We start from the raw sequence: 23,549 nt of genomic DNA, 5'->3' as shown, positions 1-23,549 counted from the left end.
AGAGGCAGAGAATTTCAAAATTGTCTCAAATCAAAATGTAATACATTCCCTAGTTTTTACTTGGAATGTTTTGCATTCAATTAGCATTTTTATAACGAATTCGAAATTATTGATCTGTTTATTCCATGATTAATATAGTTTTAATCTGTGTAAGCGCTGTATAGCCAGAGGCCACGGCCACTGGAGAAACTTGGTTAAATATGTTTTAAAACACTACGATTATATTGACCAGTTATGTCGACGTATATGTCACTCCCTTCCTCTGTCAAGTACGCTGTTTTCCTATACAAATTTAAAGCAAACTCGAGAGCCGACTCTAACGTCCACCCCAATCGTCTTCTACTGTTGAGAACTTATGAAAATGGTTTGCCTCATAAACTTAACAATACAAATATTAAAAGAAAATATAGTCATAAAATACCAAATTACAACAATGATCATAAGGGGGAGGAATGTTGAATATTTGTCTTTTCATTTCCTCGGTGTTCAAACGCATGCGTATCAGTTAATTAGGTCAGTTTTACCTGTCAGGTGTCAGTGAGATGAAAATGTTCAGGTAGAACGTTACTGACTCATATATATTTGACGAAGTTATTAAATTTGTTAAACGTTTCTACCTGACCTAGAAACTTGTTTTTAGAACGTTAACTTAAAAACAACTTTTACTGTTTGTTAGAACAAAAATTAAAGCAGAAATCATGGGTAAAGATTTAGATATGGATACCCTGACGGCCTACAGTCATTATTTACATGGAAGAATTAAAGAACAGTTAAACTCTTTGAACATAGGACCTGGTCGGTTTTATTTTCTGTCTGCAGTATCGTTCTTCATTTTGGGATTGATTTGCATGATAGTTGGCATTTTGGTTATTACCCTCCGACATCGTCACGTTTATTTAATCAACTTTGACTACAAGTTTCTTGGACCTGGATTCATTGTTATCTTCATTTTGTGCTTTGGAATAGGAACTCATTTATTGGTTCACGCAAAAGAAGTAACCAACAAATATCGTCGTAAACTTCGAGTAAGTAACATTTAAATTATATCATTCAAACTCATTGTTTAAATTGAAATCATTTATATAGTAACATGAACGTTTTGTACAAGTTTCATGGCATTAATTTAAGCATTTTGAATATTTTTAAAACTTTCGTTGTCTTCCAAAATCCTAATTTTTATGTTAGATATTCTGTATAAATTCTCACTAATGTATAAATTAGGCTCATATATATAATCTCAATAGGCCCGATTTTTAAGTTACTTGATTCCTGAAGGAATAGGTCTGTCTCTATGCGCTAAAATAACTGTTCGAAACAGATTTAGAAGGTCACTTAAGTCTTATATTATAGGACACATGATTTATGGGATAGACATGTGTTTCCGATTTTACTTCCACTATATGGCATTTTCAGAAAATGTCTTCTATTTATAAACCGTAGGTCAACTCTGGACGGAAATTGTGTCCATCTGGTGGACTGTACTAGTTTTTGAATGGTATCCTTAATTTGTTGCATGTTTTAATACCATAACTTGGTAAGGAGACCAAGTACGCAATTTATTCCCCAAACTCAGATAATCTGCAAAATAAATAACTTCACAACTGCTCTTTTCTTTTAGTGAAACTAATATATATATAGGCATGGAACGGGTAGAAATCACCCGACCTCAGCTAATACATATAACACTTTTACCACCACTAGTTTCTTCCTACAGAACTTATCCTATATGGTTTCACATGGCTGTTGTTTATCGTGATATCCATTGGATTCAACAGGTTCATGAATAATTTAATATTTCAAAGTATTGGATACTTTTTCAGGGAAATGTTTCTGTAAAGAGAATAACCAAACATGACGGAAACTATGAAATGTTTCTAGTTTCTGTAAATACAAAAGAGAAACAGATTTAATTTATTATGTATAATATGAAGCAAATTAAGTAAATATTGTGTGAATATAGAGCAAATAAGGTAAACGTATTGTAACCGTTTATATTTAATGTTCTTGATCTTGGGTATAAAACGGGAGCGACAAAGCAACCGAAAATAACTTAATTCCAAAATAACTGGCGAAAAGGAGCAAAATTATTTTTTAAGTTTTATTTTTAATAATATTGAACTTCATTTAAGATCCGTCAGTTACCTAACATCCTACCTCAAAGTATGGAGTGGATTTCTTCAACTCCATTAGCAAGTTAAAGATTTCGAGAGCCTTCTCAATCAGTGGAAATGTCTTTGTATGTGGTTGAATTTAAAGAAGAATCACTTATAATTAATCTCTCATGAACTGGTTTAACAATACTATTCCCCTCACAATATCCAATGACAATTGAATTCACAGAATCTACAATTCGCTGATTCGCTAAGTGTTAGGTATCTTTAGCTGATGTCCTTCAGGAATTCTTCTATATCTTATGTTCATTGTATGTGTTCAACAGTTGTTATATTGATAATTGTAAGAGAAAGCTATCCTGTTTATAGCTCCCTGGAAGATCGCCACCCCATTTGTTGCTCAAAACAGGAGCCTCAAAAGCTATATACTATCAGACTCCTCCTGCGACGCTGGTGCTAAGTACTTTTCAAAGGAAAATTGGAAGACGGCATATTTAAGCATTTAGTTCTATATATTGTTTGACTGTGTATAATTTATATGCATTTACTTCTGATGCTTCCGTCTGATATGGGAAAAATAGTAAAAGTATTTGAACGTATCCCGTTATATGCATGCATGGCGATAACGTACCCACTTCAGCCTTGGCGAATACGTAGCACTTCGCTGTAGACAATGTTTCTTGTCTTCCCCCGATGTATTAATGCGACCAGTCTGTCTCTACTGCCAACTCTGGAGCATGCAACGTACAACTGGCCGTGGGAAAAGCAAGGCTCTTCCAAGAGAAGTCCGGCCACAGAAATAGTCTGGCCCTGGGACTTGTTGACAGACGTGGCGAAGCTGGGCTGGAACAGAAATTGTAGTCTTCTGAAGGCGAAAGGTATGTCTGCTCCCGAGGGAGTAAGAGGAATCCTAGGAATGAATACATCCTCACCTTTTCCGCATCCGGATAGGATGGTTGCCTCGACAACATGTTTCATCATTTTTTTTATAACCAGACGTGTTCCGTTGCACAGTCAGGGGGTGGGGAGCTCCAAATTGCGCAGAAGCATAACCAGAGTTCCAACTTTAAGGTGGAGCAGATGTGGCAGTAGGCTTGGAGGGTCTAAAGAGTTGAGGAACTCTGTTGGGAAATTCACCGATTCATTTGCATCTACAGATTTGTATGCGAAGTGACTGCAACAGTTGATCATTGAGTTTTGTAACGGTCACGTTTTGCAGAGCCAGCACTGCTCTTTCAGACAGCCATTCATGATTGAGATAATTATATTTTAAATGGAGAAACACTTTATCGGTGAGTTCAACCAAAGATGAAACTGGAGTTGCGAATGTGTAGATGTCCAATTCCCCATCAGTATCAAGAGGCACTTTACCGTCGCCAAGTTTCAGAATGTCACTTGCAAAGTTTGCCGTCATTTGGTTGCCGAGCAATCGAGCCCTCATGTTGATTGTCAGGGTCAGTGACCTGACATGACATCAGAGCGGAGACAACATAAGGCATGCTTGAACCTCATCTGCTTGCGTGCCTTTGGGGATAACAGGAAGAGTTTGCCTAAAGTCACCTGAAAGCAAAAGCGTAACACCTCCCATGGGGGCTTCTCAACCCCTGATATCCTGAAGGGTTCTGTTTAATGTGTTGAAGGCTCCCTTGTGGGCCGTAGTACACCCATCCCCCACAATAAGCTGACAGCGTTTCAGCACTTGGCCCTGGTCAGAGTTCTTGCTTATATTGCAGGTAGGTCTTTCTGACTTAGTTAAAAATTGAGGGACAACTTAAAGGTGGAGTGTGCAGTTCTGCTGCCAGGCAGCAAAGTTGCAGCAATCCCTGAAGATGCGACTGCAATCGCAATACTCTTTTGCATTCTGAGCCTCGTTAGAAAGGTTTTGCCTGTACTCGCTGGAGCATTAAGAAAAAACAAGCCACCTTTCCTGTGGTGCACATGATCAGTCACAATAGTATAAACATGCTGTTGATCTGGAAGAAGCTTTGGTTCAGTTTCTAGGATGAAATTGGCAAGAGCATCTGTGCCCAGGAAAAAGCAACTTCGCCTGACGTATGAAGTCCTCCGATAAGTCGTCTTTAAATTTGAACCCCAAAGACAAAGGGTTGTTAAGTTCACAAATTTGCAGCATAACAGCAAATAGAGCTCGTAGACGCTTAGGTGTCTGGGATGCAACAGCTTCGAATAACGTAGCTTCCCATTGTGCATCGCTTTCTAGCAAACCGCACTTGAGGCATACTTCCCTGTAAGTGCTGCAAACAGAGCCATCAACAGTCCTTAAGTCATCAAACGACTGGGGCCCATGTACCTCATGTAACAGAAGACGAAGATAAAAGCACTCGTGTTGGCTCGGATGCACCGTGTAAACTCTCACAAGACAGCTGTCAAACTTTACACCAGATTGTCCGTCAACCAGCTGGCCTGACTTTCTGCGCTCTCATTGTTGCTTAGTCCATGTGTAGTAGGATGGAACCTGAGAATAAAGCAAAGTTTTTGCAAATGGGTCGTTCCTGCACAGAGCGAAGAATGCAGTGAGAGTAGTTTGTCGAGGCTCTTCAACTTTGACTGTTCTCCAGGTGAACTTTGAGTTGCTCGATGGGTGGGTGCCTTTGGTGTATTGGAAAGCCGAAAATATACCAGAATGCTTCATTACTGCTAATATAATGGCCAACTTGGTATTGTAAGACCTTGTCGCAGCAGTTTTCCAGCTGTAGACCGAACATAGCAGCGTCTGAGCCCTTGTTGACATATTTGCAGATATACTTGAACTTGATGGAATGGCAAAACCCCACATTTATGTGGGCGCCAAACGTCTTTGAAAGAAGCGGTGAATACGGTACAACCCATCTGTTGTCAACCTCATATTGTCCAATTTTCATGGTAAAGCCACCATCTGCAGATTGGCACCATCTGTACAGAGGGTATCCATCAATGCCAGTTTGTGTTACCTTCAGAAATTTTTTTGGAAACTTCTTGCAGCAGATATTGTTGTTCAAGCAAGGGGAGCCTAAATTGAATCCTAATCCACATGGCCCGTGGATCATGGTCGCCTTGACTATTTCAAAGAGATGTCTGTCGGTAGATGGGTTTGGAATCTCGGCAGAGATAATCTTGTCAATATTGTTGGGAGGTATTTTTAGCGAGTGCCAGATTAGAATGTGAGCGTATGGTGGGCCTCTCTTTTGCCATTCAACAGTATACATATCACATCTAATGGGGCCAAATATTTGCCCTCCCTTAAGAAGCTCCATTAGTTTGATAAGCTTCAATCAAAAGACTCACACTAGGAGGTCATGACGGTCTTTTGCATGCTGGCCTGAAAACAATTCAGCTTCGATCTCCTTCCACGAAGGATTGCAGGTGAATGTAATGAACAAATTGGGCCTGCCGTAATGATGGACATAAGTCATAGCATCTTGCGTTCTCTCATGCATATACTGCGGACTTCCAGTGAAGGAGGATGGCAGAATGCAGAGTTTGCGTATGCTATCTGGTGTTGTGTCATTGATGAGGGTGTCTTGCAGATGAACGTAGCTGTCCAAACACAACTGCTTCTGGTGTGTTCGGATAAAACAGAGCCTCTCTAACTCCATTTTGGTGCACACATCCACAGCAAACTGATGAAAAAGTTCTCTTGAGTGGTGCATATAGTTGAAGGAGTTGTCACGAACCATGAAGTGATATGAGTAAAAATTCATGCAAGAAACCGTTTTGTTGGTGAACCTCTTCCGTCATGGCATAACCTAAAAATGGAGGTTGTGGAACACTTAGCCCCAATCAGAAGGATAAAAGCAAGTGGCTGACAGGATATGTAAGTTTTTATGAAATAGGTAGTCAAGTACGAAGCCATAAGCACGTCTTAACAGAGAGATATCCATAAGGTGATTTAGTAGCAGTACAGTAAGCTGTGTTGCAATGGGAGCCGGCAATGAATCAAATCACTTCTCAAAGGGACGATTAACATGTTTTCCACTATCCGCATTCGTAAGTGAATGTGAATTATCAACAGATAATGTCTAGCAGCTGTACCGTGAAGCCTGAGATAATGTTGCTTATCGATTTGTGAGGTAGAGGCGTTTGTCGAAAGTCCCTCTACCTATTTTTGTCAATGAGAGGTTGTACTTGATGAATGTGTTCCAACAGCGTGAGGTGAAATGGCAAGGAGCAACAGTAGATGTAATAACAATTTTGTGACTTACCAACTGCAGCTGGATTAAAGGAGGAAGGGGTAGCTTTGAGAGGAGAGGTTGCAGTGAAAACGTTGGAACAAGACCGTGACTGGTGTTAGTGAAAACAAAAGGGGTTTTTAAGTAAGATGCAGTCATCGCTCGCAAAAACACAAGAATAAACCAATGATGCAACCCTACCCCATTGTAAGAGGATAAAAGCATGAAGGGGTAAGCAGAACTGTTGGTGTGTTAGTAAGGGATGGCACCTAGTTGCTGTTTTGTGAGTAATGGTCAAATACTTACCGAGTATCCGAACAATATGGAGAAGTGTTGCCTTGAGCTGAGGCAAAAGAACAGGTGGTCCCACTTGGGCGGGGGGGGGGGTTGTGGTAGGAGAGAGACAATGCGTGGAAGTAATTCAGGATGTCTGATAGCAATTTGAAGCATGATTACAGAACGTGCGTCAGTGCGGAAAATCGGCATGGGCTATTGTGTGAAAGTCGGAGGGGATGGGTTAAATTTAGGTATCAACGTGAGGGGTAAAAAGGCACGGTTACAAATGGCAGCAGGAAGCAGGGTGCGGGGGTGTTGGAGCACAAATGAGGGGCGACAAACTGTAAAAATGAAGGGTTTCCGGGGCTGGGGAGAATTGGAACCTGTGTTGAGTGCAAATAGAGCAGGGCGTTTACGGCTGCAGATGATGGTTTGATGGCTGTTTCAATCCATCTAAGAGACCTACAAAAGGATACAACCGATTGTAAGACCACGTCGGCAGGAAGTGAGTTTATGTATGAAAGTAAGGACTTTTCAAGCAAACAGTATGAGGTCATAATAGCATGTTTACAATAACAGAGTGGCAAATGGAAAAGTCACAAAAACAATGTGAGGCTGTAGGTAGGTACTGACAAAGTATGAGAATAAGAAATGGTGAGCATAACAAAGTCAAGTGTCCGTCATTGTGTGCGTGAGCAGGCGATATGAGTATGAGTAAAGAAATAGCTGTTATAGTGGATCCCTAGCGTAAATAAATCTGAATAATCTGGTGTCACATCAAATGCTGGACCAATAAACACATTGATTAAGTGGTACGCAGCTTCATTGTGCTTCTGTAGTTCAGGTTCAGTCTTCCGGTCATCTGCTGAGTACCGCGACGCCATGGAACTCTTTGGGTCAAACTGGAAATGCGGACCAAGTTTGGTTGAAATCGGATGACTTTTTGAAAAAAATCGATAATTATTGACCAAGTTTTTGTGAAAACTGAACATTGATCAAAGCAGTTGTTATGACTAAAACATGCCTCAGAACATACCTAATGCATATCTGAAATTTCAATCGAATCGGTCTGGTGGTTCAGCGGTTTGGCCTTGCTTCACCCAAAAGCACTTGTACATGGAAATTGTAAACAGCACAAAAATATAACTTTTTGAAAGGCAGCTTGGTATTGATTTGATTCAAAAGGTTACCAAGGTTATTGCTTTAACAATGTCACACTGCCCCCAAACTGTCTTTTCTCAAGTGTAAGGCCTCATGTTTCTGCAGTTTCATGGTAATTTATTAAGACTTGGGCAACACTGGTTACTACTGCTAGTGAAATGGATGAAGGAAGTAGTAAGTACTTACCAGTAGCTTGTGCAGTGCAGAGGCTGTTATTGCTTTAACTATCTCATGTTACACATAGAAATTGCTTTTGTTTATTGCAATGGAAAGCCTCAGTGCCAGATGTTTACTGTTATTGGCAGTGGCTATTTTGAGGTCACGTGGGGTCAAAATGTGTGTGCACACCATGGTGGAGATTAATTGTTTATGCATCAGAGAAGGAATGGGGTCAGTGTTCTGAGAAAAACAAATCAGGAGCTACCTCAACAAAGGCATTTTGTTCAAATGTGTGTTTGTTGAATTGTGCTCAAACATAGCGCAATTTAATGAAATAAATCATGGCATAAGACTTGTTGGTTGAAAATGCATTCATTTACCGCAGTTTGGTTTAAATCAGTTCAATGGTTCCAGCGTTATGGCCTGCCTTAAAGGCATTTTTTGAGTCAGTTTTTCCCATGCTGTGCTCAAATGAAATGAAATTTGAAAAAAATAACGAAACGAAAAACCTTGGGTAACAATGCATAGGTATATCAAGTTTGATCAAAATCAGACGACTTTTTGAAAAAAATCGATAATTATTGATTGAGTTTTTGCGAAAACTGAACATTGATGGAAGCAGTTGTTATGACTAAAACATGCCTCAGAACATACCAAATTAATGTCTGAAATTTCAGTTGAATCGGTTAGGTGGAACTCGAGATATAAAACTTCGAACTTGCACACACACACACACACACACACACACACACACACACACACACACACACACAGTTTCTGTTTTATATATATAGATAGTCTATGCAAAGAGCAGCTATGTCAGGAGTCTGACATTCTCCACTGCCAAATACCTCTTAAAACTTGTTCACAACTTCAATTCCTTAAGGCTACTCTCTCTTTTATTTTATTGTCTGTGATTTTCTGATCTATGACACAGTTTCCACTGCCACATGCCAGTTTTACTAATTTCCTTTTCTGCTATTATTTTTGTATGGTTTCTGGAAAAACACATTTTTGTTTCCCAGTCAATTTTTTCTCTCTTCTCTTTCTCTGGAGAAAAGGCAAATCACCAGAAACGTTATCTCTTTTTCTCCAGTATAACACATTTGATTTCATACTTGTGCTTTTTCATTTTTTTTTTTTTAATATTCTTCAATTTTTTTCACTCTTAATTTTCTTCTAAAATTCTGAAAGTCTATATTTATACTATTATGGAGAAAGCTGCTTTTTAAGTAGTTGGAATTATGCGTCTTTTACTAAAAGAATGCTATTATTTAAGCCTAGACTGTCTGAAAACCTTTTACAAATTCCAATTTTAATATTAGGGTATTTGGAAAGTAATTGCATTTTTTCACCACTATGAAATATGAATCAATCAGTCATGTCAGAGTAAAGGTTGAATGAGCAGGAAGTGTCTTTCATAGTTATTTTGGTAATTAACCTCATGGAGGATAAGCACTTTATAAAACCACATAGTTGTCATTGCTTACTATATGAGTTATGAAAGAAAAGTATTGCTACAGAAGCAGGGAGAAACATTTGTGAAGTGTATTTGGATGCCGTGAAAGTTCATACATATCAGATGTAGTTTAAAGATGGCAATTGTGACATTCCTGACAAACCTTGCTCTTGAAGACAACCCACTGTGAATGATGAGACTTGTATCAGATTTACATCAAAGTATCTGAGATTTGGTGCAAAAATTTAATGTATCATGTTCAACTATTGACAAAACATATCAAGCAAATTGGGAAAACATGCAAGGGGGAATTTGGGTTCCACATAAGCTTATACTGAACATTATATATATTCCACCATCTGCAGCAGTCTTTTAACCAGGAATAACAACCTGTCATTTTTTTATGGGTTTTGCATCACAACAGAAAATGAAAAAGACAATGATTATCATGTAATGAGAAGCCAGTGCCAGTAACAAAACCAGAACTCCATCCACAAAAATCCTTGCTTTATATTTGGTGGAGCATGAAGGGTATTGTCCATTATGAGCTACTAGAAGATGGAAAGAACAACAATTGCCAACAACTTGATTGTGTAAATGAAAAATTATGTCATAAGTGGCCAGAAAAGGTGTCAATGCATGGCCTCACTCTTCAAAACAAACTAAAGGAAAATAAATTCACATCCTCCATACTCACCTGGTTATCCTATACATAGTCATTTACTATGCTAGAAATAACAGGGATCACATGGGTTTCAAAAGTAATTTCTTTTCAGTATAATTGTAATTGAATCATAAAAACAACGAGGAGACAAAATCAAGATGCATGAAATATGTTTCCCACCATATTTCTTATACATTAAATTCCTATTTAAATAGGAACCTGAAAATTATATCTAGAAAATTTCAATAAAAAATATTCGTTTTTCTGAAAGCCATGAGGAAACAAAATTGAGATGTGTAAATTATCTGAAATTTCTGGCTGCTGGGGGTGTGTACTCCATATCAAAGCCCTTCTGGCATCACTGCATCTACAATGCATTGGTCCTCTGCATTCTCCCCTATGGTGCAGAAGACCCTGGCAAAGAGGATTGAATGCTTCAATAGGGGCAGGGTGGGGACTGAGAACCATCAAAAACATCATATGGTACCACCATATTTCCAATAAAGAACTGCATGTGCGCACACATCATCCTGCAGCCCCCCACCTCATAGTTGTCCATTGCATGTTCCAGTATGGATATGTTCTTTATCTCCTGGTAGATCATCCTACCAGGACTTTATAATTGCAGGCAGGAAGAGGCCTCATAGCAGACCCTGCCCCAGATGGCTGGATGCGATTGGGGAAGATATCCAGAGGCTCAAAGTTACCTTGGAGGATGCACAAGGCTTCTAGTAATGGAGAGCATTGGATCTGGTTGGCTCTACATATGATGACACCTCTGGAACCACTAACTTGGAATGACCCCAGCCCCATCAAGCAAGAGCATAAAGCCAGCCAAGCCAGTCTCTCCCAAGATGTTTTCACCGCATATTCTCATATAATAGTAATCTACATCATCTGAAATATATTTGTACAAACTATCATAAATACATATCTATTTTTCAGAAAGTTATGAGGAAAGAAATTTTGGCGGGGCACAATTCTGTAGTTATGCCCTAAATTTACTGAGCAAGTGAGCACTATTAGACAAATAAAGGATTCAAAGGAAAATTAGATGTAACATACTGAAAAATGACACACATTAGGAATTAAATGTGTAAATATGATAAAATTAGCAACCAGCAGAAAACTACCTGGTGGGCAGTTTTTTCTGCTGGTTTTATGTAAATTAATGTATTAAAAAAAAAAATCATATGAGATTTCACAAACTTCTTGTAAGACCAAGTTAAAACAAAAAATTATTTTAATATCATTACATGTAAGTTGTTTTCTTCTTTCATAGTTCCGTGCATTAGGAGAATATGGTGTTGCCGTCCTTCACGTTTCACAAATTCAAAAGAAAGAACAACAAGGGTAATATTCTTTTCAATTTATGGAAAATGTGTATCAATAGATGAAAAGATAAATGAAAAGTTGAAGAAAGAATAACTTGATTGTTGAGATTTTCTTTTGCTAGAAAGAAAATTTGCTGAGGCATAGAATGCTTATTATTTTGAACTTTAGAAACAAAAAAGAGATGTTTTTATTCTTGGGAAAATGAGGTGGTAACATTAACAAAAATTATATTGATTCTGGCACCTCTTCATGCAAATGTTAATTATTCTTCCCTCTAACATTTTTTTTATTATGCCTTAGAAAACAAAAACTCGTTAAAAACTGGTTTTTGGATTTTTCTTCTGAACATCAGAGGCTCATAATCAGCATGGTGGAGATGGGAACTACTCAGGAATAGCTGTATTCACTTTCAAGATAAAGAAAGTAATTTGTATTCAGGAGTCAAAGCTGTACTTTCACAAAAGGAAAATTTCAAATACTCTTGGGTTAGTTTATTAAGGACTAGCAGAGATACCCAGCATTGCTCGGGGTTAAAATGGTATAGTTTGAATATATATATATATATATATATATATTATAGTTATGTTGAAACATGTGATATGGGAAAGTGCAGCATTGATGACAAAACATTTGTGGAGTAAATGATGGGCTAATTCGACTAAGTTTGAAAGAAGACTACAATATGAGTCAAAAGAGGAGAGATAGCATGTCTGTAGGTCAGATGGTTAAAGTATGTTGCCTGTCAGTTAGATAGTCTTACTTTAGTGGTGGTCTTGGCTGTTAAGAGTGTACAATATGGTTTTCTTGATATACATTGTAATTTGTGTGTTTATGCTGTTGAAGGCAACTAGAGTTGCATGACATCATGGAAGAATGCTTTTCAGCCACTCTTTGTTCATAGAACTAAGTATATCTAGGACTACATGATTCAGTGTATCTTCTCTTATATTTAAGACAATAGTTTGTGACTTGACAATATTTGGTTGCATTGTCTTTCAGGTTGAGCAACTTTATAAAGGCTCTTTTGCAAACTTGGGTTTATTAGTGCAACCTTATGGTGCACTTTGTGGTTTAAAAATTCAGAATTAATAAGGGCTGAAGTATTATCTTGCTTTGATGAGGAAGTCTTTGTGCTCCAGTTTTGGTTTCGTTCATGAAACAACAAGAAATTGTGGGGTCTAGGATTTCACAGGGGTTAGCTAGAAGGTGTATTGAAAGAAAGCTTCCTTAATGTATAGTGACTTGTAATAACTGTTAACTTGGTCACCATTTTTTTTTTCCATTGAAGGATATTTTCAAGATCTCTGTAATGGAGGCAGTACAAGTCTTGTGTTATATACCTGTTGCATATAGAGAATGCATGTGTGCAGAAGATTGAGGAGTGAAGAGGTTATTGGTATAAGAGTGTAAGTGATTAGAAATGCCATTAGAAAGCTTTCTTTAGTGTACAGCAGGAATATGAACAGCAGTATAGAACTCTTGGTTCCCACAATGCTCTCTGCAAAGGAACTGTCTGGCTGGAAATTTTTGATCAAGAGATTAGATAAATGAAGTCCATAAGCAAATAATTAGATATATAAAAGGGGGCCCTATACTCAGAAACCACTTCAGTTTAGGATGATTGTTCTTAGAGGTTACAGATCTGTAATATAGTTAGATGTGCATCGCACATAGGTTAAACTTTTTTTTACCTGAAATATCTGTCTCTCTAGACTGGAAGGGTTTGAAAAGGTTATTGCTGTCTCTCCTATCTAGACTAAAATGTAAACATAAAAAATCTCCAGTGATTCATAAAACTGAGATGTAATTCTCTTTTACATAATGACTTTGTCTTATTAAATAATTTATTCTTTTTCAGACATGATCTAAAATCAGGCCACCTGCAGCATGTTGTTTCTCCAACTCCTCGTGGAACGGTTTGTATAATTCATTGTCTCATTAAAATGTTTTTTGAAATATAATTTTATGCTTATTTTCAAATTACTCAAACATCAGTATATACAATTTTTATTTGTTTCTAATAGGTCTTTTTCTTGCGATAGTTTGTTTATGCAAGGTCAAACAAAGTTCAGGCTATTATCATTTCACTTTTTTTTTTTTCTTGTCATATTTTGGAAAGTAGGATGAAGTTTGAGGGAGATACAGTTGCGAAATAGCAGCCAACACACTGGTCCACAGACTCGTCTCTTTCTACCACTACAATGTTGTCTGCTCTCTGATCCAATGTCACCTCCACTTAGAGACATAGATTTCTGACTCACTTGTCTCTCTTTGTCATTAATATTGTGTTCACCATCCTAGGCACTACATTAACTACTGCTTCCTTCCCTGAACATTGGTCCTCTGGAATTCCTTTCCTGTTGCTACCAACTTCTGACTGCTCACGAGGAACATTGTGTTCATCTCATTAAACCCACTAAAAAGCCAATGCAGAGAGGTCTGCCCTGTTTATCTAGTCGGTGTTTCTAATTTTGGGATGAGGAATTGGAAACTGTTTTCTTTCTACTATCTTATTAGCTTACTGAAAGTCTCAAACCTGCAGAGTGCCATTTTTTTTTTGGTGTTGTATCTATTGGTAAAATTAAAATTGTTGGAACCCGTTACTACCTCACATCTAGCAACAGTAAATTATTCATTTACTCTTTACATGCTCAAAGGGCAGTTTTCTGTAGTCTTAACCTCTCTCTTCTACACAAACTCAAAAGTAGCCCATGTGGTAGTTTAATTTGCTAGAAATAGCAGGGATCACAATATATTCTAAGGCCTGTGGCATACCAATCAGCCATGCTAACAAATTGGCCCTTGATAGTTTCTTTTTTTTTGTATATCAGGGAAATTTAATTTTATTAAAAAAATTTTCATTTCACAAATTTCTGAAGAGTGAATTACAGCTAAATGTTATTTACACATTTGATTCTTAATTTGTGTACTTTTTCTGATATGTTACAAATTTTCGTGTGAATCCTTCATTCGTCCAATAGCATGCACTCACTCAATAAATAAATTTAGAATAGCAAGCACTAACAGACAGTGTTTGAATTTATGAAGAATTACATTGGCATTATGTTGACCTAACTTATCCACATAAAGGTCTTCAGTTTATTGTATAGGTACATATCAGAAGATTTTGTCACTTTATATGACTGAATTGGGAATGCACTAGTATGAACTGGAAAAAATCATATTGAAAAATTACTGGGGTTTCTTTTCCATTGACATATATTTGTATATTTTAGTATTAATAATTGTATACACAGTTGAACAAAGGCAGGGGAGAGAGAGAGAGAGATAGTTTCTACAAAAGGAAATGAAAATTATATGCTGAATTGAAAAAAGATATATTTTGATTAAAATGGAACAAAATTTGAATTTTTAAGAATTTTGTAGACAACGGAAACTTTTAGTAATTGCTTTCTTTTAGTTACACAATTCCAATCCAAATAATTAAAAGCAGTTTTTTTCTATTGTAGTATAAATGCCTAGTATAAAATGACATCTAGTTTAAAGTTTACCATATTGGGATAGCATTCTTGATTTTGTTCACTTTTAGATGAAAATTTTTCAGCTTCTCATGCTCAGAGAATATTTCTTAAGGTATCGTTTATGACATCCTTTCAACTGCTACATTGCAATTATTTGATGATATATTTCTGGCTGGCCGATTTTTCTAGTATACCTCATATTTAAATTTTGTTACAAAATATTCAGTTTCTTGCCCAAATCAGCATGTCATGGTTGAATGTAAAATAGCTAATAATTCAATGTTACATGAAGTCATAACTATAGATTTTTGTTTGTAATCATTAAATTTTGAATTTGAATTTTTCATTTTGTTAAGTATGTCCATCAGTAATGTTAAGTTATTCCCCAAGTCTACTTTAAAGCAGATTTTGAGCCTCCATACACAGAAGTACTTTCCATTGAATCTTAGAATAGAAAATTTCTTGTCATTATTTTCACCAATCATGTTGATATTAATGTAGCTATATAAAAAAATGAAAAAAAAAAAAAAAAAAAAATTTCATGCACTCAGAATCAAAATTCCCTGTATTGAAGCCTACATTATGATTATTTTCTTCATAGGGCAATTTTGCTCTCTTATATGACTTATTTCCAGCTCTATGTAGTCTATTATTCTTAATGGATTTGTTGCTTTTAAAATTAGCGTTTTCCTTGAATGTTTTATGTATTGGTCTTACAAGCTGTCAAATATTACTTTTTATTGGTCCTCTTTTGTGACGTTTATTGCTTAAAATGTTTTCCCTATCTTGTATTGTTGTGTTTAAGGAAAGGCATTGTTAGTTATTTGGAGTTGTAGGAGTTCTAGGAGTTCTAAACCTGGCATTTATATATTTTAGAACAATATGATATTGATAAGTACTTGTTGCTTACTGGTATTCTGTTGTGCTCTGACAACATTAATTTCAGAATAGTAATCTTTTACACTAATCCATGAGAAATAGTTGAACATGAGGTAAACCAATTAACAAGTAATGCCTGGACCTAGATATATAAAATGAGTTCAATTTAAATTTATGTAATATTCAATTAATTTCTAATATATTCTTTATTCTTGTTCTAATCCAGTCAAGACACAACCTTGGATCTCTGGGGGATGTTAGTAGACATAGTTATAGATCTGAAAAGTCCCGAGCATCTTCCCAAGATTCTATTGACAAACCAACTGGCAGAACCGTGAGAGGCCGAAGGGATCCACATTTTCAAGCCAGAGTCCAAGATTCTGACTTTGATGACAAAAGTGACAGTTCCAGGAGTCGAGATACCAGAGATGGACATAGTCTCCCTGGTGAAAGGTTTCAAAGTGCACCTAGAGGCGCACCTAGGGGAATGCCTAGAGGCATGCCTAGGGGTATGCCTAGGGGTATGCCTAGGGGTATGCCTAGGGGTATGCCAAGGGGTATGCCAAGAGGTATGCCTAGAGGAGCACCTAGAGGGGCACCAAGGGGTATGCATCCTCATGGTTCAGCTCCACCATTTGATCATAGTTATCAACCTCAAGGAAATAGAGGTGGTCAAATGCGATTTCATTCTCAGCCTGGAAATCAATCTCATCATAGAGAAAGAATTGAATACGACCCTCGAGGACGCCATGTTGAAACACATCAGGGTTCAAGGTTTGTAAAATGCTTTTTAATTTTTTCATTTGAACAAATTAACAATGTAAATTAAGTTTAGATATACTGAATTAGAATTATGTAACCCAAGATAAAGTTATTTTTAATAATAAATCAGGACTCAAATTCATTTACATTTACAAACTTTCAATGTTTTGAAGGCTACTCTGTTGAAAGTATTTCTTGTGAATATCTTAGTCTGTATTTTTATTTCATCATCATAATCATGTAACATCTGTTTCTCATACTGGCCTGGATCGGATGGCTTGACAGGATCTGATGGGTCAGAAGACTGCATTGTGTTCCAGTGTCTGCTTTGGTATGATTTCTATGGCTGGATTCATTTCTGATGCCAACGGCTTTACAGAATGTGCTTTTTTTTTTTTATGGCACCAGCACTAGTGATGTTGCCATGTAACTCACAAAATTATTTTCTCCTTCAACTGCAATAGGGAAGGAGGCAGCTTTATGCTAGGAGAAAAATGTTAAAGTATAGAAGGGGTCAGAACAGAGTTCATGTTGTAGAGGAGATATATGGCTACACATTATATAAGAGTGGGAGGAATTGGTGGGGGACTGGAAAGAAGAAATTGTTGGTTATGAGGTGTTATGGTGGATGTTCAAAGTATGATGATGATGAATAGAAGTGTGTGTGGGTAGAAGAGGGTGTATGGGTAGGTAGATTGGTGGGAGGGGACGAGTTGATTACATTGACCCAAGTGTTTCACTGGTACTTAGTTTAACAACTCTGAAAGGATGAAAGCAAAGTTGACCCCAGCAGAATCTGAACTCAGAATGTGAAGACAGACAAAATGCTTAGCTGCATTTTGTCCAGCATGCTAACGACCCTGCCAGCTGATGATGATAATACAGTAGTGATGAGAATAAAGGAGATGATGTCTGGGTGGGTGCGAGTGCAGAGTCAGACATAATGAGAGATATGTGGTGATAGGTTTTTGTTTCTTCTCCAAGGCCCCTAAGTAAATAGTCTTGTATAAATATATCTGGTTTTTGTTAAAAAATATTTGAAGATTAAAATTTCTTAGAAGGAAGGTCATCTTCATTTAACATCTTTTTTTCCATGCTGGCATGTTGGGCCCATATGTCAAAATCGTAAAATAAAATATAATTTGTAAAACAAAGTATTAGAATTTTAAAATGGTTTTTGTTGATCCACACATAGATTCAAGAGATTGCGTAAATCCATGATTAATAATTGACAAACATTTGACGTGTATGTTTTATCCATTCTGCATTAAATAAAATATATTGTGATCTGAAAAGCAAATGTCTTGATTACAACCTGCCTACTGTACATTCAACCTTTAACCTTCTAATTATTCTGTCAAATGTAATGCTTATTTATTCAGATAGCTTTGAGATCTTGATGGTGTGACTATTTTGAAAATGATGTTGGATAGGTGTGAGAGGCTGGTTCTGGCCAATTTGGACATAAAATGGGTAGGATGTGGAAAGTGTAAATGTTAAAGGTGATTAAATCTAATGAACTTCTTTCTAGGGAGTTTTAAAGCCAAAACTATTTTAGAGTCTAATTAATGATAACTAACTTTCAATAATTCTACTTTTTATTTATAGTCTTCATCTCATGCAAGACTGAATCTTTCCCCATCTTAAGTGATAACAAGCTAAAGATAGACAATAAATATTTGTATTAATACAGCAGTCCTCTTTCTTAAGGATATCCTCCATACCAAATTATTTAGGAGTGCAAAGAAAAGACAGTACAGACCAATGTTGAGGGAAGGGAACTTGGATCTTAGTATATCTAATCTAAAGAGACCCACACTGTCACAAATGCCAGCACTGTCTTATGATCCCATCAGACCATGAAACAATTTGTCTGGTCCACTTGTTTTGATCCTTTACTAAAGAGAAAGGTTTTTCATACATGCCTGATAAAGTCAAGGTTCACTTGTTTAATATTGACATTTCCTGGCAAACTCAATTAGCTTATCCAGTAGGGGTCTCACTAGTAAGGGATAAAAGTCTATATCAAATTGTGTATATCTAGCTTTATACCTGTCATTTATATTCTTAAACAAGTTTATAACAGTGTTGCTATTGACTCAGTACCATAGTTTAGTAGTTTCCATAATTCTATTAAGAGAGAAGACTATGCTGATATAGTAATGAAATGGGTATGAATGAGGACAGCCACTAAAAGAAAGTTAAAGGCTGAATGTACAGTAGTCAGGTTGTAATCAAGACACTTGATTTTCAGATCACAAAATATTTAATGTGGAGGGAAGCTGTGAAAGGGGTAGACCCAGGAAGACATGGCATGAAGTGGTGAGAAAAGGTCTTTAGATGCTGGGCCTCACGGAAGAGATGACAAGGGACCAGGACTGATGGCAATTTGTTGTAATTGGAAAGACACATCAAGCTAATTAAAATTGAGGCCATCCATACATACAGGCATGTCCCTTTTTAGCCATGGCTTCCACTCCCTCTCCCAGCTGAAAGTTCGTCTTGCAGGTACCAGTGCCATGTAAAATGCACTTGTGCTGATGGCACATAAAATGTACCAGCACACTGAAGTGGTTGGCATTAGGAAGGGGATCTAGCAGTAAAGATGCCAAAACAGACAATTGGAGTCTGGACAGCTCTTCAGCTAACCAGCTCCTGTCAAACCATCCAATGCACGCCAGCAAAGAAAACAGATGTTAAATGATGATGAGTAATTTTTTTTTTTGGGGGGGGGGGGGGGCTATTAAACTTATTTCAGTTCTTGCTGGGTTCGCAGGTGGGCTTCTTGCTAAAATTAGGTTTGTGATCTTTTTAAAGTTATAAAAGCTTTCCTTTTAGGTAAGCACTCTAACCTATCTTCAATTTTACTTCTTTTAGCAAAGAATTTAGTGTCATCATTAATGCTTTTATAGCTATCTATATTGGCTTTCTTACATTTAGTGGAGGTACTATTATGTAGATCATTATTGATTTCATACAAGTTATTAGTTTTAGAGTTTTTTTTAAAGTTTCTAATATCAGATTTTTTAGTTAGACATTAAATTTCGTAAGTACTATAACCCTTTCAAGTTTAAGATTGCTTTCAAAAGGGGGCTAAATATTTCCCTGTATGTGGGTATTTATAGGTCTTTAAGCCATGGGTTTTTTTTTTTTGCTAGTGGGTGATACAAGCTTGCCCATCTGTTGTACTACCAGAAGCAAAAAAAAACTTATAGTAGTTTATATTTTAAATTTTGTCAGAGTGGTTGGCGTTAGGAAGGGCATCCAGCTGTAGAAACTCTGCCAAATCAGATTGGGGCCTGGTATAGCCATCCGGTTTCACCAGTCCTCGGTCAAATCGTCCAATCCCATGCTAGCATGGTAAGCAGACGTTAAACGATGATGATGATGATTAAATATTTATTTCTCACTGGATGGAGAAGGACTTTTGTTGTTCTCACTAATAATGGAACAGTACACTACACACAGTTATAATACATTAGTTTAACTGCCAATGAAAGCATTCAAACTAGTTATTAAATGGTTCTATTTAAGGTGGAGTAGTATATTATCAGTTATCAGTTTCTACCATGGTTTTAAACAGCTCACATAGATTCTATTGTTTCCATTTTTTTGTAATTCTAGTATTAGGATGTTGGACACCTGTTTTAGCTATTAGAAAATTGCTGTGTAAATGAATTAGCAAGATGGTTCATGAATAAGATTGATTAAAAATTATTGGAAAGTCCTTTTTCTTTAGTATTGGGATGTTTGTTTCCACTCTTTAGCTCTGCTAAACAAATTCAAATAAATGGTTACTAAATAACATTTTCAAACTAACAGACATTATTACAAGCCTGTTGCATTATGATTCGAGTGATTTTATTTCTGAAAACTTCTTTTTTCTTTAATTTGCAGGCAACCTACTTCTTCAGATGATTCCAGAGATATAAAAGTTGATACATCCTCTGAGTCAGAAATTTAAAAGAATCACAAGACAATGTTTTTATTAAATTTTATTTAGTTTCATACTTTTTAATGGGAATTTAAATACATTACCCACCACCATATTATACACCCCCCTCCAAAAAACAATATATATTGACCATTGTGTAATGCAGATATTTTATATAATCAAATATAAAAGCAGTGTAAATATTTTTTTTACTCTCTCAATATTTTAAGCAACTTTTCTTTCAAACACTTTCCTAAAACCTGAAAAATATTATATTCAAGGATATTTGGAAGTTTTTGCTGTGAATTTATATAATTTGAGAACATTTAAAAAAAAAAAATTAAGTCTTCAAACAAAAACATTGAAGTGTGTGTGTATATACACACACACACACACACACAGTTTTTCATGCAATCATATATTACATAACAATGTGAACATTTTTTGATCACATGACACTTGAATTTATTAAATTCTGTGAAACAGTATGTAGACATATCTTTATATTTTCATGACAATTTATATTTTTATAACTTCATCTGAAAATAATCATCAAATTCAAAATGCATTAAATTTTCTTTCTAAATATCGGTCCTGGTTATATTTCCTTTGAAAATACTTGAATGCAATTTTAAAGAATTATAATTTGAAATTTGAATTTCCAGAATCTTAGCTGCAATGTCAATAGATAAAAATGATTTTACTACAAAACTCAGTGTTATGTATACTATTTTTCCTCCACCTTCTACCAAATCAAGATAAAAATTAGGGGTGTGTATAAAACAAAGTTGTAAAGTTTTCCCCCCCACTTTTATTAGGAAAACAATGTACTAAATCTATTTTATTTAATGTTCGTTGTCCATGGTTGAACAAACTATCAATAAATTAAACACTTAAAAATGGCAACATTCTAGGCTGTGGGTGTATGAAACAATTTTGCTGTGGGTTGCACTTGAGTTTTGTAAGAGAATGTGACATTATCTTGTGACGCTTAAGTATTGTAACACCCTTGCATTAACTTTGTTTCGCATTGGACTATTAATGTGACAGAAAAAAAATACATCTATTTTAATGGTCTTTAAATTAATTTGAGCTTCATGAAAAACATTAATAGTCTAAAAAATTTTATGCTAGAAAAACAGAACATAGGATTTTGAACAGAGAATTGTAAAAAATAGGACTATTAATTGTAACAGGAAAAGGATAGTTAAATTCTTGAAATTAGTTTGGTGTATTCTAATAACTTATAATTATAAGACACTGCCTTGTTCAGAACTGGGTGATGTGAGAAATTTCTCATGATGGACCTGGTTAAAGGTTTTGCTAATATCAAAGAAAGCAACATTGCTATCAACAACACGTAGTACTCCGTCGGTTATGACGACGTGGGTTCCAGTTGGTGAGATCAATGGAACAGCTTGCTCATGAAATTAACATGCGAGTGGCTGAGCACACCACAGACATGTGTACCTTTAACTTAGTTCTCCGGGAGATTCAGTGTATGACAAGGCTGATCCTTCGAAATACAAGTACGAGAGAAAGTTGTGAAAGAGTACAAGCAGGGTTCACCACCACCCTCTGCTGGAGTGTCATGGAGATTTAGGTGTTTTCACTCAATAAACAAAGCCCAGTCTGGAAATCGAAACTGCGATCCTGCTGCCTTAACCACTGGACCATTGCACCTCCACTTTTCAACAACAACATGAAACATTAAGAGAGCAAGTCTCTGTTGGTCTTTGGGAAGAGACTTAAAGTAATTAGTCATTTCCCCCCATACCTTGGGGCTGATTCATGTAGAAAGGAAAACATTGAAATGGTAAGAACAAACTAGAAATGGTGATCAGAATCTGTTGTTTTGTTGGGTTGGAGTGATGTTTCTATACTTTATATGTTGACATTTGAGACAAGTTTGTAGAGGAGTTGGCGTTGTATATGGCCAGCATAATAAATACCGAAAAATTTAACGACTCAGTAATTAAATTTTAAAAGCAGCTACAATACTTAGGGCCAGCCCATTACCATGCTTTTGCTATTCATTTAGTCACAAGCAACTATTAACTCTCTCAAGGCTCCCGTTTTTTGACCCAGAGGAACATCCAGGAGGTGGCAGCCAAAAAAGGAGAACCATACCAGTATGAAACTGATACTTCATTTCCAGTTGTAATATACTGGAGCAACGTGAAGTGCCTTGTTCAAGGATACACTGCCTAGTTGAGCAACTGAACCCACATCATTATGATCATGAGCCAAAGAGCTTAATCACTAGGCCATATGCCTTCGACTAAAATACTACCCCATGTTTATTAGTGTCAACAAAAAAGTCTTTTACTGAGCTTTTATGAATTTTAGAAGTCTAATAGAAACCAAGATTGTGTTATGGTAATGAGTGAAATGAAGAGAAACGTAAGATATGTGACCAAATTATAAGCATACTCATCAAATGTTTTTTGAATCGTTAAAGGATAGAGGATTTCTTGCCAACAGCTGTTCATCCAGCACTGTTTTATTTTGTAGAAATCATAATTCCTGAAAGTATAAAGAAAGACTTTGGAACACACAAACATATATATATATTTGTAATATATGAAAAAATAAGTTTTTTGTTAGCAAATACAAATCATCATTGTCATTTAATGTCTGTTCTCAATGCTGGCATGTGTTGGGCAGTTTGACAGATCACCAGGATATCATTGTTACACCAACAATTCAACTCTAAACATACAAAATTCACTATGCATTTACAATGTAAGAAAGGCTGTAATTATATGAAAAAATATATGTAAGATAGAGTTACCACAAAAAAATTTATTGTTTGGATTTTTATTATATTTCTCTTGATTACTTACAGAGAATAGAGTAATAATCCAGACAGGTGTGTTGTCTGTGGTTCAATATACTTCTCTCGTTTACTCACAAAGAAGAAAACACAGTGGTACTCCAGATAGGTATGAAGTCGGTTTATTCCAACTGTAATACTCAAGACTGTAATAATAACATAAACAAAAATTGAGACGCCTTGTGAATGTTCTTGCAAGTTCCAGAACTTTGAATTATATTGGTTAACTATCTCCACAATAATTTCCTACACAGTACCTGGCTGTGATGTAAAGTGATAGTCAATGCCAGATGGGGAGCTTATTGTGAAAGCTGCAAGATTCTCT

General features: G+C 36.3%; 2 protein-coding genes across 2 annotated transcripts in view; one reads left to right on the top strand and one right to left on the bottom strand.

Moving 5' to 3' along the window:
- The first annotated feature begins 536 nt into the window (after positions 1-536).
- Positions 537-20,978, top strand: LOC106867453 (uncharacterized). Its single transcript, XM_014912331.3, has 5 exons — positions 537-1,025; positions 11,279-11,349; positions 13,190-13,247; positions 15,919-16,466; positions 20,352-20,978. Exons 1-5 carry the CDS (start codon positions 699-701, stop codon positions 20,416-20,418), a joined length of 1,071 nt encoding a protein of 356 aa, XP_014767817.2. The 5' UTR covers positions 537-698; the 3' UTR covers positions 20,419-20,978.
- Positions 20,437-23,549, bottom strand: part of LOC106867455 (uncharacterized) — a 52,638-nt gene continuing 49,525 nt past the window's right edge. Inside the window, exon 21 of the mRNA XM_014912334.3 lies at positions 20,437-22,914. Coding sequence (XP_014767820.1) covers positions 22,734-22,914 — 181 coding nt within the window. The 3' untranslated portion in view covers positions 20,437-22,733. The remainder of the gene's footprint in view (positions 22,915-23,549) is intronic.

This window comes from Octopus bimaculoides, chromosome 6, assembly GCF_046866305.1.
Source record: "Octopus bimaculoides isolate indiv1 chromosome 6, ASM4686630v1, whole genome shotgun sequence".
In the NCBI taxonomy this organism is placed as follows: domain Eukaryota; kingdom Metazoa; phylum Mollusca; class Cephalopoda; order Octopoda; family Octopodidae; genus Octopus; species Octopus bimaculoides.
This window is presented reverse-complemented; position numbering and strand designations above follow the sequence as displayed.

What these genes read in the sequence shown, in the direction of transcription:
- LOC106867453 (XM_014912331.3), top strand. Translation starts at nt 699, where the DNA reads ATGGGTAAAGATTTAGATATGGATACCCTGACGGCCTACAGTCATTAT. An exon ending in AATATCGTCGTAAACTTCGA is followed by an intron (nt 1,026 to 11,278) that starts GTAAGTAACATT and finishes CTTCTTTCATAG; the next exon opens with TTCCGTGCATTAGGAGAATA. An exon ending in GAAACACATCAGGGTTCAAG is followed by an intron (nt 16,467 to 20,351) that starts GTTTGTAAAATG and finishes TTTAATTTGCAG; the next exon opens with GCAACCTACTTCTTCAGATG.